The sequence below is a fragment of the Arachis stenosperma genome, chromosome 3, assembly GCF_014773155.1.
Source record: "Arachis stenosperma cultivar V10309 chromosome 3, arast.V10309.gnm1.PFL2, whole genome shotgun sequence".
In the NCBI taxonomy this organism is placed as follows: Eukaryota; Viridiplantae; Streptophyta; class Magnoliopsida; order Fabales; family Fabaceae; genus Arachis; species Arachis stenosperma.
Window position 1 is genome coordinate 156,665,506 of NC_080379.1, and position 14,494 is coordinate 156,679,999.

At 29.5% G+C, this 14,494-nt stretch overlaps 2 protein-coding genes across 4 annotated transcripts; one reads left to right on the forward strand and one right to left on the reverse strand.

The window, feature by feature from the left end:
- The first annotated feature begins 4,424 nt into the window (after window positions 1-4,424).
- On the forward strand, window positions 4,425-6,062 carry LOC130969440 (uncharacterized protein At4g28440-like). The gene is made up of 2 exons (XM_057895161.1): window positions 4,425-4,836; window positions 5,617-6,062. The coding sequence occupies exons 1-2, from the start codon at window positions 4,590-4,592 to the stop codon at window positions 5,805-5,807; spliced, it is 438 nt and encodes a 145-aa protein (XP_057751144.1). The 5' UTR covers window positions 4,425-4,589; the 3' UTR covers window positions 5,808-6,062.
- A 503-nt stretch (window positions 6,063-6,565) lies between these two features.
- LOC130970269 (protein NUCLEAR FUSION DEFECTIVE 6, mitochondrial-like) lies at window positions 6,566-9,211 on the reverse strand. 3 transcript variants are annotated; one of them, XR_009082033.1, is made up of 4 exons: window positions 9,009-9,211; window positions 8,788-8,912; window positions 7,748-7,817; window positions 6,566-6,850 (listed from the first exon to the last, which is right to left on the reverse strand). XR_009082033.1 is itself a non-coding variant. In XM_057896295.1 (4 exons), exons 1-3 carry the CDS (start codon window positions 9,146-9,148, stop codon window positions 7,030-7,032), a joined length of 273 nt encoding a protein of 90 aa, XP_057752278.1. In that variant the 5' UTR covers window positions 9,149-9,211; the 3' UTR covers window positions 6,566-6,850; window positions 6,993-7,029. The 3 variants fall into 3 exon arrangements, 2 of the variants coding, with proteins under 2 accessions (XP_057752278.1, XP_057752279.1); XM_057896295.1 differs by lacking the exon at window positions 7,748-7,817 and adding an exon at window positions 6,993-7,037; XM_057896296.1 differs by lacking the exon at window positions 7,748-7,817.
- Window positions 9,212-14,494: the final 5,283 nt, after the last annotated feature.

The window sequence follows — 14,494 nt, forward strand, 5'->3', positions numbered from 1 at the left end:
TAATTAATTTGTTTACACTGTAAATAAGATATATAAGATATGTAATGACAAACCTAAAAAATTTTAAAAGTAAGAACAAAAATATATATATTAAAATAAATTTTTGTGAACATTATTAATTATACTAAAAATATAATAGAGATATGAAAATTAAAAAGTGTTAGTGAATACTTTTAATTCTAAAATACTATTCATATATAATTTATAAAAAAAAAATTTGTTATTTCTAAAATTTGAACTTAGAACCTCTTAATTAAATTATAAATAATTTATCATCTTTATTAATTTTACTTTTATTTACTTGTATGCATATTTAATAATAAAAAAATAAATTAATTGGTACATTAGCCTTTATTGATACACTAGTATTTATAATTTGAAACTATAATTATATATAAATACCAAAAAAGCTAAATCTTAATATGAAAAATATGTTTATATAAAATAATAGAAACTTAATTTACAAATATTTTTCTTTTTTTTAATAATTAAATTTTTATATATTTTTTAGTTTAATTTTAATATACTGTCAGATTAAAAATTTTATGCATCTATTTAATTATGTATTATAATTAACAACATTATCTTTTACAATAATCATGTAAATAGTTATTTAAAAGAATAAATACGATTAAATGACTATATAAAAAAATATAAATATTGTTCATACCCTGTCCCAAATGATAAGTCAGGCTCAAATTAAGCTAAAAGGCTAGTCATCAAAAAAAAAATTAAGCTAAAAGGCCCAATTTATAAGATTGGCTTCCATCGTCTATCCGACCTCTTTAAAAAGATCGGGCTCAATGTGAGCATATACCTAACACTTATATAAGTAACTGCTTTCGTAAATCTCTCTCCCATTTTTAGAAGAAAGATCTCAACAACACTAAAATAAAAGGACGGTTATCCATTTTCAGAAGTGAAACTATTTCAACGGTGATTATTGCTTCTTCTTCTTCTATAAATATCCTATATACTTAGATACATCTAATAATTTAATTTAGACTAATTTAAAAAATAAAAAATTAATATATTTTATTTGATTGAATGACATATAATGACATATTATAACAAATGTTTTAGTTGGATAGTGGATTAAAAAAATTATACATGGAACAGTATTTTGAGAATCTGCTAAAAACTAGATACCACACGTGTTAATTGGTAAAAGTTTTGGTAAATTACCTTCTTTGTTTTTACCGTATTTGAAATTGGTTAGTGGTTACATTACGTATTTTAATACAATCGAACAATATATTTTATTAGATATTTTTGAATATTAATAATAAAGTGATAATAAAAAATAATAAATTTTAATAATTTTTTAATATTTAATAAAAATATAAATATCTATATAGACAAATAATTTAATATAAAAATTAATTGTTCTAACAAAATAAAGTTTAAAAAATAATTTGATAATTAAAATTTATTAAAAACTAAAATAATATTTCGTAAAAATTTCCTTAAATATTGATCTAGTCATAAATTAATTAGCACTAATTTATTATGACTAAGACTAGTAATTTTGTCAAAGACAAATTTTTAATTTTTTGTTGTTAGAATCTCTTCTGCCACTAATAATTGGAATAGATATATTGATAATGAATTAGTCATGATATCAGTTTGTTTGAGCTTTATACTATCCTTTTTATTTTATTTTTGTATATAAATTTTTTATTTGAAGATATTTCTTGAATTTTTTATATTTTTTTCTTGTGTAGTGTCTTGATTAATATACAATTTTTTTTAAAATATTAGTATTTGTGTTAGTTTTTATATTTTTTTAAGAAAAAAAAAACTTTATGTAAATATACAATATAAATGGTATTTTGAATAAGGGAACTTTTTTAGTATTATCTATTTTATTTAGCAAAATAGAATAACGGATCATTTTATTACATAATAAATATAAGAATAATAATAGATCTTTTTATTTTGTAAAAAAATAAAAATATTTCAAATAAAAACAAAAAAATTAAAAAGTAATTTAATTAGATAAGATGTATCAATTAACCACTTAAATTGACGTAGCATAATATTAAAAAATTAGAAAATTAACAATGCATTTAGAAACTATCTTAAATTCTGTTTTAATATATTATTAGTAGATATATAGATAGATAAACTAGTAAATTAGTAGGTAAAAAAGTACCTTTTAATTTCTTTTTATTTATTAAATATATATAATTATTACTGTTACGTTGGGTAACCGGAGATCGTGGGCTAGACCAAGAAAGTTGGCCCAAACGTTTGATGATGGAAGTCTTCGATCTGGTTCGTATCAGGGAGCCTTCGTCCGACTAATGCACGAATGGAAAGACGGGGGGTGGTACCTGCAATGCAAAGACACTCCGATGCCTAAGTCAATAGGGGCCTAGACAGGTTTAGAGAGTATCGAAACTTAGGAATACCTGAGAGGTGTCAGTGTGTTTATAGTGGTGAACCAATAACCACTGTTGAAGTAGTTCCATATTTTAAGGAGGATAACTGTCCATTTATCTTAGGGAATTTGAGATATGGCTCCTGGAAGTGGGTTGAGAGATTTTAGGGGCAGTTACTTATTTGAATAAGTGTTATATGCCAGCTAACCATCATTCCTAACTTCCTTAGAGTGGAGTCCGTGTCGAATCCAACCTCTTGTGAGGAGGTCTGTTACGTGGGGAGGCCAATCTATGGATTGTGCCTTTTTATTTCATTTGGTCTTGGGCCTTAGTGTTGGGACATGGTATGAACAATTACAATACAAGATTAGTAAAGATGATGAGTATATGAATATCTTATTCTTTAATTAAGAAATTTTGGGTTTAAGTTTTGTAAATGGAAAAAAGAATATTTTTTATCTATATACATATATATGATAAAGACTATTTTGAAAATAAAATAAAAAATATTAAAAATTATTAGAATTTATTATTTTTTGTCATTATTTAGTTATTAATTCAATTTTTTAGTCTAATAGTCTAACAATATACTTTATTCTATATTTTTAAATATTAATGGCTAATTAATGACAAAAATAATAAACTTTGATAACTTTCTAGTATTTTTTATAAAAAATACATTAAATTTATATTTTATTATATCAGATAACGATTTTTATATTATTAAAAATATTATTTGGTTGAATCTCACTTTTCAATTATACCGATATGATAAAGGATTACTTTTTTTTTTTAAATATCAGAACAAAAAATTTTATATTATAATGTATTATAATACTTGTGTAATACTTGAAATAATAGGACCAAAAATAATGCTGATAAAAAATTATACAAAAATAATGTACAAAAAAATCATTCACTACCCACAAATTAATACAAGAAAAATCATACACCAAAAAGGTTCATTAGCCGTGCAATAAGGGAATAAGCCAAATCAAAACAAAAGATTATGACAAAAAAAAAAAAAAAAACAAAACAAAAGGTAAGCCATCCAAGGAACCAGCTACCAAGCCACCAAGCCACCAACAAGGAAAGTTTGTGTCAAGGGGCAGGAGGGTGTAATTTTCATAAATCATATCTTGTGGAATGCAAAATTTGGTACACACCTCACAATGCTTCTCATTATAAACTCATGTTACATAAAAGATTTCATCCATCCATATTTTTAAATTAATATTCTGATGGTACAGATTTAATATACATCAGTGTACCAATAAAGGTGACTGAATCATTTGAAAATTTTCCTATATTATTATATAAAAAAGTTCACCATCTTTTAGTTGATTATTTTATGAAAAAATACAAAATAATATGTATAAATATATAAAATAAATAATAACTCATTTTTTATTCATAAAATACTCTTATATACTATAATATGTCCGTTAAGAAAAAAAAAATAACCTATTACATTAACAAAAAAATTAATAACCATTTACTATTTTACTATTTAAGATGTTTTTATAAATTTCTTAATAATGGATAAAATAAATAAACAAATAAAGTATTATTGATAAATATACGAAAAGTCTTTATTAAAAAATGTAAAATTTTCAATATTTTTGTGACATATTTAAAAAAATAAAAAAATCCTATTTCAAAAAAAACTATATACATGATATTTTGTATACGTATATATATTTTATATTTTCACTCTTTAATAATAAAAATATTAAATAAAAAAATACTATAAAACGTCTTTTCTCAATTAACAAAATCCTACTGATACAATTACACGAAGCTGTAACAAGAAGAACTAGGTCTATTATAGAACTATTAAAATAGATTTATCAAAATTCAAAAGTCATATGTTAAAATTATTAATTATTACAGTTTCTATTAATAATAATCTTAATATATATTTTTAGAAAACACTTGTGAATTGAAACTACTTTCACATATAGTTAGAGTTAGATGTCACGTGACGTTTAGCGATTCGATGTAAAACTCAAACGACGTGTCGCATCATTTCCAACAGAAACATTTATGAGCAAAAATAAGCAACTGATGTAGAAAGGGAAAGCCTTTCATTTCAATTATACACTCCGTCTTGTGTTGCAGTATCTGAGAGAAACCCATCAATCGATTTCATCAGAAAGTAAAAATCAAAATAAAAAAGTGGAAGCTTGTTGCTGTCGTTGATCAATGGCGTCGAATCAGCAGCAGGGAAGTGCGGAGAAACCGGCGAAGAGGAAGCCAGTGTTCACCAAAGTGGATCAGCTGAAACCGGGAACCAACGGTCACACCTTGGTGGCGAAGGTGTTGTCTTCAAACACCGTCTTGAACAAAGGGAGACCCTCCTCTTCCCAAAACCTTCGCCCCACTCTCATCGCAGAGTGCCTCATCGGCGACGAAACCGGCACCATCCTCTTCACCGCTCGCAACGATCAAGGTAGATTCCCTTTTTTGCTTATATTCTCCTTTTTGCAATTGTAAAAATGTAAACTTTCCATGTGGGCACGTGCCTTGTTTCGAATCTAGTAATGCACTTGGGAATGGAGATCCCGAATGTTGTGTTGTTTTGTTGGGTTAGGTTGCGTGGAATCTAAAATCCTACTTAATTGGAGTCTCTTTCGCGTTTGGATGTGCTGAGCTGGCTTCATCTGCTTTAAGATTTGATTAAAGCTGTAGTACAGACACAGTGGATTCCTTAACTGTTTTTGTTGTGTATATATGTTGCTTAGTATACTTGTTGGGTTTGGGAATGGTGATGATCAATAGTGAATTATCTTGCAACTGTAAGGGTGTTAGATGGATCCAATCCATGGTTCAGTTATGTAAAACAAAAAATGAAAAATAACATTGATTTGGAGGTGATAATTTTTAAGTACAACCAGCTATTAGTCTTTCTGCCTTTGAGTTCTTATTAGCTCATGCTTGTTTTACTGCCATTGCCCATTTGGTTACCGGGATCTTGGTTTTATTGTGCCTTTTCATTTATCTCATCTATAGTCCTTTATCGTATTGGAAGATCGTGTATTTCATATATTGATCTTATTGACCATGATGTGTGGGTAGTTTCAACTCTCAAGTGATTTCATTGTATGCACGTTACCACTGATTAGCTTTTGTTGATTGGTAACGCTGCTGTTGATGCATGATATATCTGTAGAACAATCTTTTTGTTCATGCCATGCAAGAAGTAACTTCTTTCCCTTACCTCTTATTGCAGTTGAATTGATGAAGCCAGATACTACTGTGATTCTCCGAAACGCAAAGATAGACATGTTTAAGGGATCAATGAGGCTGGCTGTTGACAAATGGGGCCGCATTGAGGTAACTGAACCAGCAAAGTTTGCAGTTAAAGAGGATAACAACCTATCTCTGGTCGAATATGAATTGGTGAACGTGGTTGAGGAATGATTCTGCTGAAGAGTGCAAACATGGCTTTATGATTTGTTTATTGCACAATGGATACTGGGAAGGTGAAACATAACTGGTGATGGATTGGACTGGTATACGTTCTTACTTGTATTTAGGCGGTATTTCCCTTTAACATGTTTGACATTTCTTAGGGCTAAGCTTAAGTCACTTGGATAGTATTGTCTCAACACTAAGATTTGCTACTATCTTTGCCAGCAGCTGTATCCAATGGAGAAAAGTATGATATTTTGTTTATATGAATATGTTATTCCCCATATTCGTTTCCATCAGCCTGCAGTGTGTTTTTATTTTTATTATTTGGGTGTACTTGCAATCCAGTGACTATTCCGTTGTTGACATTCAATTCTCGGTTACCTAAATGTTCAGCTGCTGAGTCTCGGCCTCTCGGGTACTCGAGAATCTCAGTATTGAGAGTTGTTTGCATAAAGTAATATTTTTGTTGGCAAACTAGCATAAATAGTTTTTTTTTTTTAAATTACGTTAAAACCGAATCTAGAGATACTAATATCCAATATATATAAGAACGAAATTGAAATGAGCATATTTTTAACTAAGATCATATTTTTAACTCAAAATGCCAATGGCAAAAAATGCTATCACTCATCTGCATCCCAATTTTGTTATAATACCCGTCACCCATGCTTCAACTCGTCTTATCAGATCTACACAATATGTACCATCTGATTATCAATTTAACACTGACTCAACCAAAACATGGTACAATCATTTCCCTTTTATTAAAAGATTAATTGATTATGCTGGTTCCGGTAGTTACCATAATAGACTCGTTAATAAGAGTAATGAAATCATCTGTAAGTTAGAATAGGGTGACATAAAATATTGTAAATAAACTAAAATAAGTTTAATAATAAAATTACAGTAGTTTCTAGCACGGTACGCTGCTGTGGACGCTAGCACATTTGCACAAAAAAGTGTTGGAATTATCACACGGGGCCAAGCAGAAAACAACTGAAATCCATGGAATGTAGCGTGCACCTCATTCACAAACAACAATCATCCATCTACAATGCATCAAGAGGATAAGCATGAAGAAATCTAAACTCTTAACACCCTATATACTGATCATATTACTTAGGTATATAACTCGTCAAATAATAAAGCTATTTAAGGAAAACAAAGCAAGTGGAAATAACGAAACATTACACGGCAAGTCCCAAGCATAAAGCCAAAGAGCAAATGATCACGACCCTAAACAAGGAAACAACCAGGGTCAAGACGGAATATAGCACCAGCAGAAACAATGTAGAAAAACATCAAGTTGCAGCAAACAAAAACAAACCTTTAAACACGTTTTTCACTTTACGATATATGATGAAGTCAAAAAGTTTTATGTCTTACTATGTACTTCATGAAGGGACACCAGGATTGCAGCTGCGCAATGAAAATCTACCTCTATCTTGTTAAAAAACTAGCGCCCAAGTACAAGAGACACATAGAAACAACACGCAGAGAACATTCATTGAGGTTAGTCTCAAGATTACATTGCAACAAACAGATGCTGCATCATTTTGGTATCTGAAAATGATGGTAAGCTTGACAATGCTACGAACATTGATGCTTTTACTTAAAATTGGACAGATCATGGAATCTAAAATCCAGAAGGACTAATTGAATTATGAATCTTGTTAAAAATTCATTCATTGGCTGCAGTTAGGCACGAAAAATTACTGGTAACAAATTCCAAAAAGACATCAGTGCAACTCTAACAAGATGTGTATTCCTGATGGCTGTAATATATTGTGTTTGCCTTTAAAAATGGGTCATCACAAGTGCTATGTGCATGACAAGCAATAGTATCCAGAATTATATAAACTTTTCTTCTTCCCAAAGATTTATGGTCATCTAAATTACCAACAGTAAATGAAAAGAAAGAAGAAAAAGAATTTTTACTTAACCACCTTATTTAGAGCTCATCTATATAGACTTTTCTCGAACCCTCTGTCATTCATCATAGATCATCATTGCAATCTGAATGAATACAATCAATCAGTATGGTCTCCATATTGTTATCTCTAAAAATTCATTCAGTGTGGTCCAGTTCAAATCAAATGTCGTGAATCCATAAATATGATTACTCATTATCTCTCTTGCTAAAACAATTACTCAATATATCCAGAGGTCATATACGCACAAAATAATCGAAAGCTTGACATGCCAGCAGCTAGAAAAATCTTAAAAACTATCCTACTTTCCAAAATAAACAACCTATATCACTGCAAATTGATTTCAAAACATTATTAATGAACTAGACTAGGGTGACAATTTTCATCTGAAATCCATAGTAACTCTGCTAAGGGCAAAGGTTCTCTCTATAGTTCACCAAAAAAGGTTCTCTCTATAAGATGTTGCAAGACCAATTTATATGACCAGGGCAGCGGATCCATTTTGTGAGAATGTGATAATCACTTTAATTTGCATTCAATTTAGAAATCCTGCTCTCTAATCTAATATAAAAAAGAGACATTTCTCAATACTTGAAAACCAAAAATTTGAAACAAATCCAAGTTACAGAATCAGTGATTCATGCTCGATCTTCATCTAGTCTTCTGTTGCCCTACAGAGGGGAAAGAATATGCATGGTTTCATTGTGAGAGCATGGAAGTGCCCAGTTGAAAAATATGCCTAAATACTAGAAGGAAAAAATGTAGAAGTTTTCAATATGCACCAAAAAAGTAAAGTCACAGAACCCTTTCCTTTTGATCCAAAATGGTTAAGAAGAACACAATCAAGTCAGTACTTAGTAAATGACATAAAATCAAACACTTGGTGATCATCACAATAAGGTCCTAGTACATAAGACCAACATAAAGCCACAATAGATCATCACACCATAGCTTGCAACACAAAAGTTGAATTTCATCAAAAGATTTGCAGTCATGAACAACAAGAATTGGCATGGTTTCAAATAATGCAGGCAAAGCAATGAATGAAGGAATACCTTCATGAGTCCAACCATAAGAGCGGGGGCAAGCGGAGAGCATCGAAGTCAGCAATGCGGAAGCCGTGGCCATGTGATACGGCTGCATCGATTCAACGCAGCAACTCATTGCCGGCGGCGGCGACCTTTGCCGCAAATTTCGGGGGGAAAAATACAAATGTTAGTGTTGTCTAACTTGTCTTACATTTTAGTAGACTTGAGAGTTAGTTAGGGAGTGTTACCTGAAAATGCGGTTAGAGAGTGAACTTTGCTTCGGCACCCGAAACGGAGACCGGGTGGGTCTTGACTTGCCACCGGCGGCAAAGTTCACCGTTCGTGATGCGGCAGAACGCAGGAAACAGCGGGAGGCGACGGCTGACATCTTTACTTACGGAGACGGCGAGGTTCACCAAATCAGCTGCTTTTTGGCTTCCTTGTTCCTATTCTTTTTTATTTTATTTCTCTTTGGGCTTTACGTTTTGGGTTTCATAGTACTATTGACAAGTAAAGCACTAGTAGCTGTTCACCGAAAAAAAAAAAAGCACTAGTAGCTGTTTGGGTTGCTTAAGTATCAAGTTTTGGATTATAAAAAATTTAAAATTTTATTTCTCTAATAAAATATACTTAAAAATAACTAATATGTTTTTCAAGTGATCAATTCAAAGTCTATGACTCACGCAATGGTTATTTATGGTTGTGTAAGTAGTTGTTTGGTTGGAAGGAGCGGGAGAATTGACTTTGGCTTTTGCGTCAGCTTGTTTCGGAAAAGCACAAATTTTTTGCTTGGTTGTGTCTTAAGGAGGCTCTTTCTACTCAAGTTTTCGCTTTAGAAGAGGGATGTCGTCATCGGATAGGTGCCCAAAATATCTTTCTAGCCAGGAATAAGTTTTACATTGTATTCGTGATTGTCCAAAAGCTCAACTTGTATGACATAGGTTGGATATTTTTTGTCATCCTTCGGATTTGAAGAACTGGTTCTTGTATCATAGCAGAGAGCATCCGTTCAAATTCTTTTCGAGACTTTGGTGGATATGGCAAGTAAGGAATAATGACATCTTTAATTCTCATGAAACTTGGCCTCCGAAAAGAGTGATTTGTCTGGTATTAATTTCAAAAAAGGAACTTAGGAATATTTTTGAATTACAACGAATGTCCATTTTCTCTACTCTAAATGGTTTTTGGAATCCCCCATCCATTGGTATTTTTAAGATTAATTGTGATGCTAGTTATCTTGATTTGGGTAATAGTGTTGGTTTTGCTTGTGTTATTAGAGATTATAATGGGAGTTGAGAAATAGGTGTTTGGGAATGATTGAGAATAATAGTATTCTTCAAGGGGAATTGTTTACTATTTGGAGATGATATCTCTTAGGTTGGGATGTGAGTCAACGAGATGTTATATATAAGATGGATTGTGTGGAAGCATTTAATCTTGTTATTAATCACCAAGATGGTTTTGGGTTTATTGATCCATTGGTGCTCAAAATAAAAGATATTATGCATTGAAATTAGCGTGTTGACTTTCGTTTGATTATGAGAGATGCAAACACGGTGGCAGATACTATGGCAAAGATGATGATGAAGTTACAACTTTTTCATGTGTAGCTTCCTTCACCTTGGGAGGAGTTTAAGAGTAGTGTTAAACGAGATTGTCCCTCTATTTAAATAGTTTCTTTGTTTTATTTTTCTTTGTTTAGTTTATTTCAGTCACAAAAAAATTCACTCGTCTACTCAACCAAATGCTAAGGAATGAGGATTCAAATCTTGTGCATGCAACAACTCATTAACCAACAACAAATCCTTATATATATATATATATATATATATATATATATATATGGTGCAGACTCTGGTGGCTTATTTTTTTCATGGCTAAGGTGACTAAGTGGGCCAAACCAAAAGAATGTTGGCATGTGGCTTATAATGAGTAGAGACTGAAAAGGTTTGTTTGACTTTGCTGACCCCAGTAACTTAGGTAATCATTCAAGGTAAAAAGTTGGATGATTAATTAGGACCATCATCTCTAAGAGTTAATCAGATTAAGAAGAAGGGCCAATTAGAAATTTTAAAAAGTTACCCAAAAAACCTAAATAACCAAAAAACTCTCCACACTTGAGTTTGAAAGGTTTGCCGTGGATGGCGACCATGACCTGGGGTTCATGTTGGAGTCAACTTGAACCATTGTTGATGATGAGTTCTTAACCGTTGGTTTCATGAGTAAGCCTCCTGTGTTGTTTCAAGGGAGGATTTTGGGTTTTGGATGACGATTGTATTGTGGTTTGAGCGCATTCGGTACATAGAGTAGCAGATTCAGCCACTACTGTTCCGTTCCAGGTCCGCAACCAAGTGCCGTGGCGAGGGTGGTTGATGACATCGAAGTCTCCTCCGATCTGCGGCTGTGTATCTCCTTGTTATTTGGGTGCAATCTGTACAACAGCATATGCAGGATTTTTAAAAAAAAAGTTGATTTTTTTATAAATCAATATTGAAAAAAAAATTGATAATAAAAAATTAATTACTCTTAAATTAAGATAATAAAATATATATTTTATAAAAATTGTAAAATTAATAATAATTAATTTTTTATTTTATTATTTTACTAATTTTTTTATTTTAAAATATTCAAATTTTCTTATATATAAAAAATTTCATTATTTCCAAAAAGAAATTACAAGGAAAGATGAAGTAGTATTTTTTGTAATTGAATCTAATTTTACTTATAATTAATATAAGAAAATTTTGTATTAACACGGATTTTTTAGGTTTTTCAATTCAAATCTTAAAGAACTATTTTCGTTTTTTTAATTTCACCGTTAAAGAAATTTATCCATCTCATCCTAAAATAATAAAAAAGAAAAACCTTTCTTTATTTTTTTTCCTCTACATTGCCCTCTTCACCTTAATTTTAGTGTTTTTGTCCACTCACACTTTAGTCAGCCCATGTCATAGTCATTTTTTTTAAGTCAAAATTACTCCACTGTCCCTACAGTAAACCTCACAAAGTTAGGCGCTCAACACTAAGAGATTCTTTTGACACACAGTTAGTGCACTCATACATAAGATTCACCACTTGTCACATGTTAACATGTCATTGGCCAGTCAAACATTAGCCACACTTAGCCACCTAAAATCATGCTACCAGAGAACCCACCATATATATATATATATATATATATATATATATATATATATATATATATATATATATATATATGGTGATGTCTATGGTGACTTGGATTTTGGTGATTAAAGGTGGCTAAAAGTTGACTGACGAATAGTAAGATGACACCCCAAGAAGAGTTTTAAAGTCAAATATGTAAAGTGAGATAAAAATTGATTATTATCAGAAGGACAAATATGTAAAAGAAATACAAAAAAATTATTTTGGTGTGGGCTTCACATGGACCAAAAATAAGATGAAAAGATAAATTGGGCAGGTAAATTTTTATTGCAAAAAGAAAATGGAAAAAAATTGTCATTTTTTAACTTCGTCGATCCTAATGGTATATATGTTGGGTTGGGTAGTAGGAGCAATGAGAGGGAATAAATGAATAATAAGCAATGCTACTCTCAATTTGCTATTTTTAGTAGGTTTTTTACCAAAAAATTAAAATGAATATATTTTCACCAAAAATCGTCTCAAATAGGCTTACAGATAAATACAACAAATGGTGACTAATATTTATTATAATAATTCTATGTAAATAAAGAAGTCTAAATTATAAATGTATGACATGAATTAAAATAGGTGAATTATGCTAATCTTCATATTTAATGTATCACATATGTTATATGAGGAATGAGATATTTTTTGTTTTACAAAATATTTTACATCACAAAATTAAAAATAGACAATGATGAATTCAGAAACTTTTAATAATAGGAATAGAGTATATATAACATGATAATAATTTTATAAAAAATATTATATATACACAAAAAATTAATTATTAAATTATATATTATATATTTGTGTATAAATATATGTGCTATTTAACTCATTTTTAATATATATTTTGTATTTAAATATATATTCTTACAAATAGTTAATTTTTATGCACAATAATTATTATTATTTTAATTATATTTTGTTATTATAAAATAGGACTAATCTTCAAAATGTCTAATTATCAAATTAAAATACTAAAACACTAATATAAATAATAACATATAATTTAAAATTTTATTTTTTTAAGTTTTATATTTTAAAAAGATTGAATAATTTTTTTCTTAATAATATAATTAAAATATCTTATTTTTTACATATATCACTAAATGATCGTTTAAAAATTCACATCCCATATAATTTAGGTCTTGATGATATTCATAGTTTAGAAAGTTCTTTCAATTAATATAGTTGTCACAGAAAAAACTAAAACTAATTTCAAAAGAAGAAACATCAATGAATAAATAATATTCTTTCAAGTTGATTTCTTGATTTCTTCTAAAAAAGAATACTAATCTCATTTAAATTTGAGAATTGATCATTATAACACATCTAATATGAAATTCTCAATTTCAACATCAAATTTCAAAAGTTGAATAAAATATTATTATGGAGTCAAAATCAATAATTTAACGGAGACAAATAAATATTACTATTATATACTACTAAAAAAAATTTTAAATTGTAGTGGAAACGCTTATCCTTATACCCTTACACCTTGAACCGTCCCTTAAAACAGATATACAAAAAATTTAAGAAACAGAAAGGTGATTGAATTTAAAAGGAGAAAATAAAAATAAATTTTAGAAGTTTTATTCTATTACACAAATAAATTTTCCGCATTTATATTCTTAATGAATTTCAAATAAAAGCTTTACTATCAAGATCTTTAGAAACTCATCAATTTTTTAGTTTACAAAAGTAATAAAAGAAAGAAAATTAATTTTACACTTTCACCTTTAATTAAATACTTGAATTATTAAGAAAATTGATTTCATAGGTGGGACCAAGAACAAATAAGAAATAGAAACTATTCAAAGGTTTACTCTTTAAAGTAAAATTCAAATTTTAGACGATTCAAATCCATTCAAATTACCCAACCCAATATATCACCAGAGTCCACGAAGCAATAAAAAAGTCAAATATTTTCATTCTTTTTGCAATAAAATTGTTTTTGTCCAATCTATCTTTGGATCTTAGAATTTTTTATCCACGTTTGTCAGCCTTCAGTCCTTCACCAACACAATAATTTTTGCATGTCTCTTTTACATATTTGTCCTTGTGGTAATAACTAGTTCTATTCAATTCTATATATTTGATTTTCAAAGCTCTCCCCACGTGTCATCTTGTTACTCGTTAGTCAACCCTTAGCCATCTTTAGTCACAGAAATCCAAGCCACCACAGACTTCACCTATATATATACTTAAAAATAACCATAAATAAATAACTTAAATTTTTTATTTATTTATTATGTCACATCCTGATAGATATTGTCTTGCAATAAACTCCCATGTTTTTAGTTGAAGGATCACAAACAATAATCCAATGCAGCTTATTTTTCATGCATATAAAAAAGAAGAAATAAAATCAATGTGAAAATACACTCAACCCCAATTCTTTTATTATTATTATGTATAATCCCCATAATCTGAAATATAACTAAGTTACAATAGAGTTGTGAAAGATCAAATAGACCATTTAAGAAAAATGGGATGAAAATCACTAGTTAAATTCTTTAGTGTGACGACATCATATTCATATATGGTAGGTACCAGGTAGTAG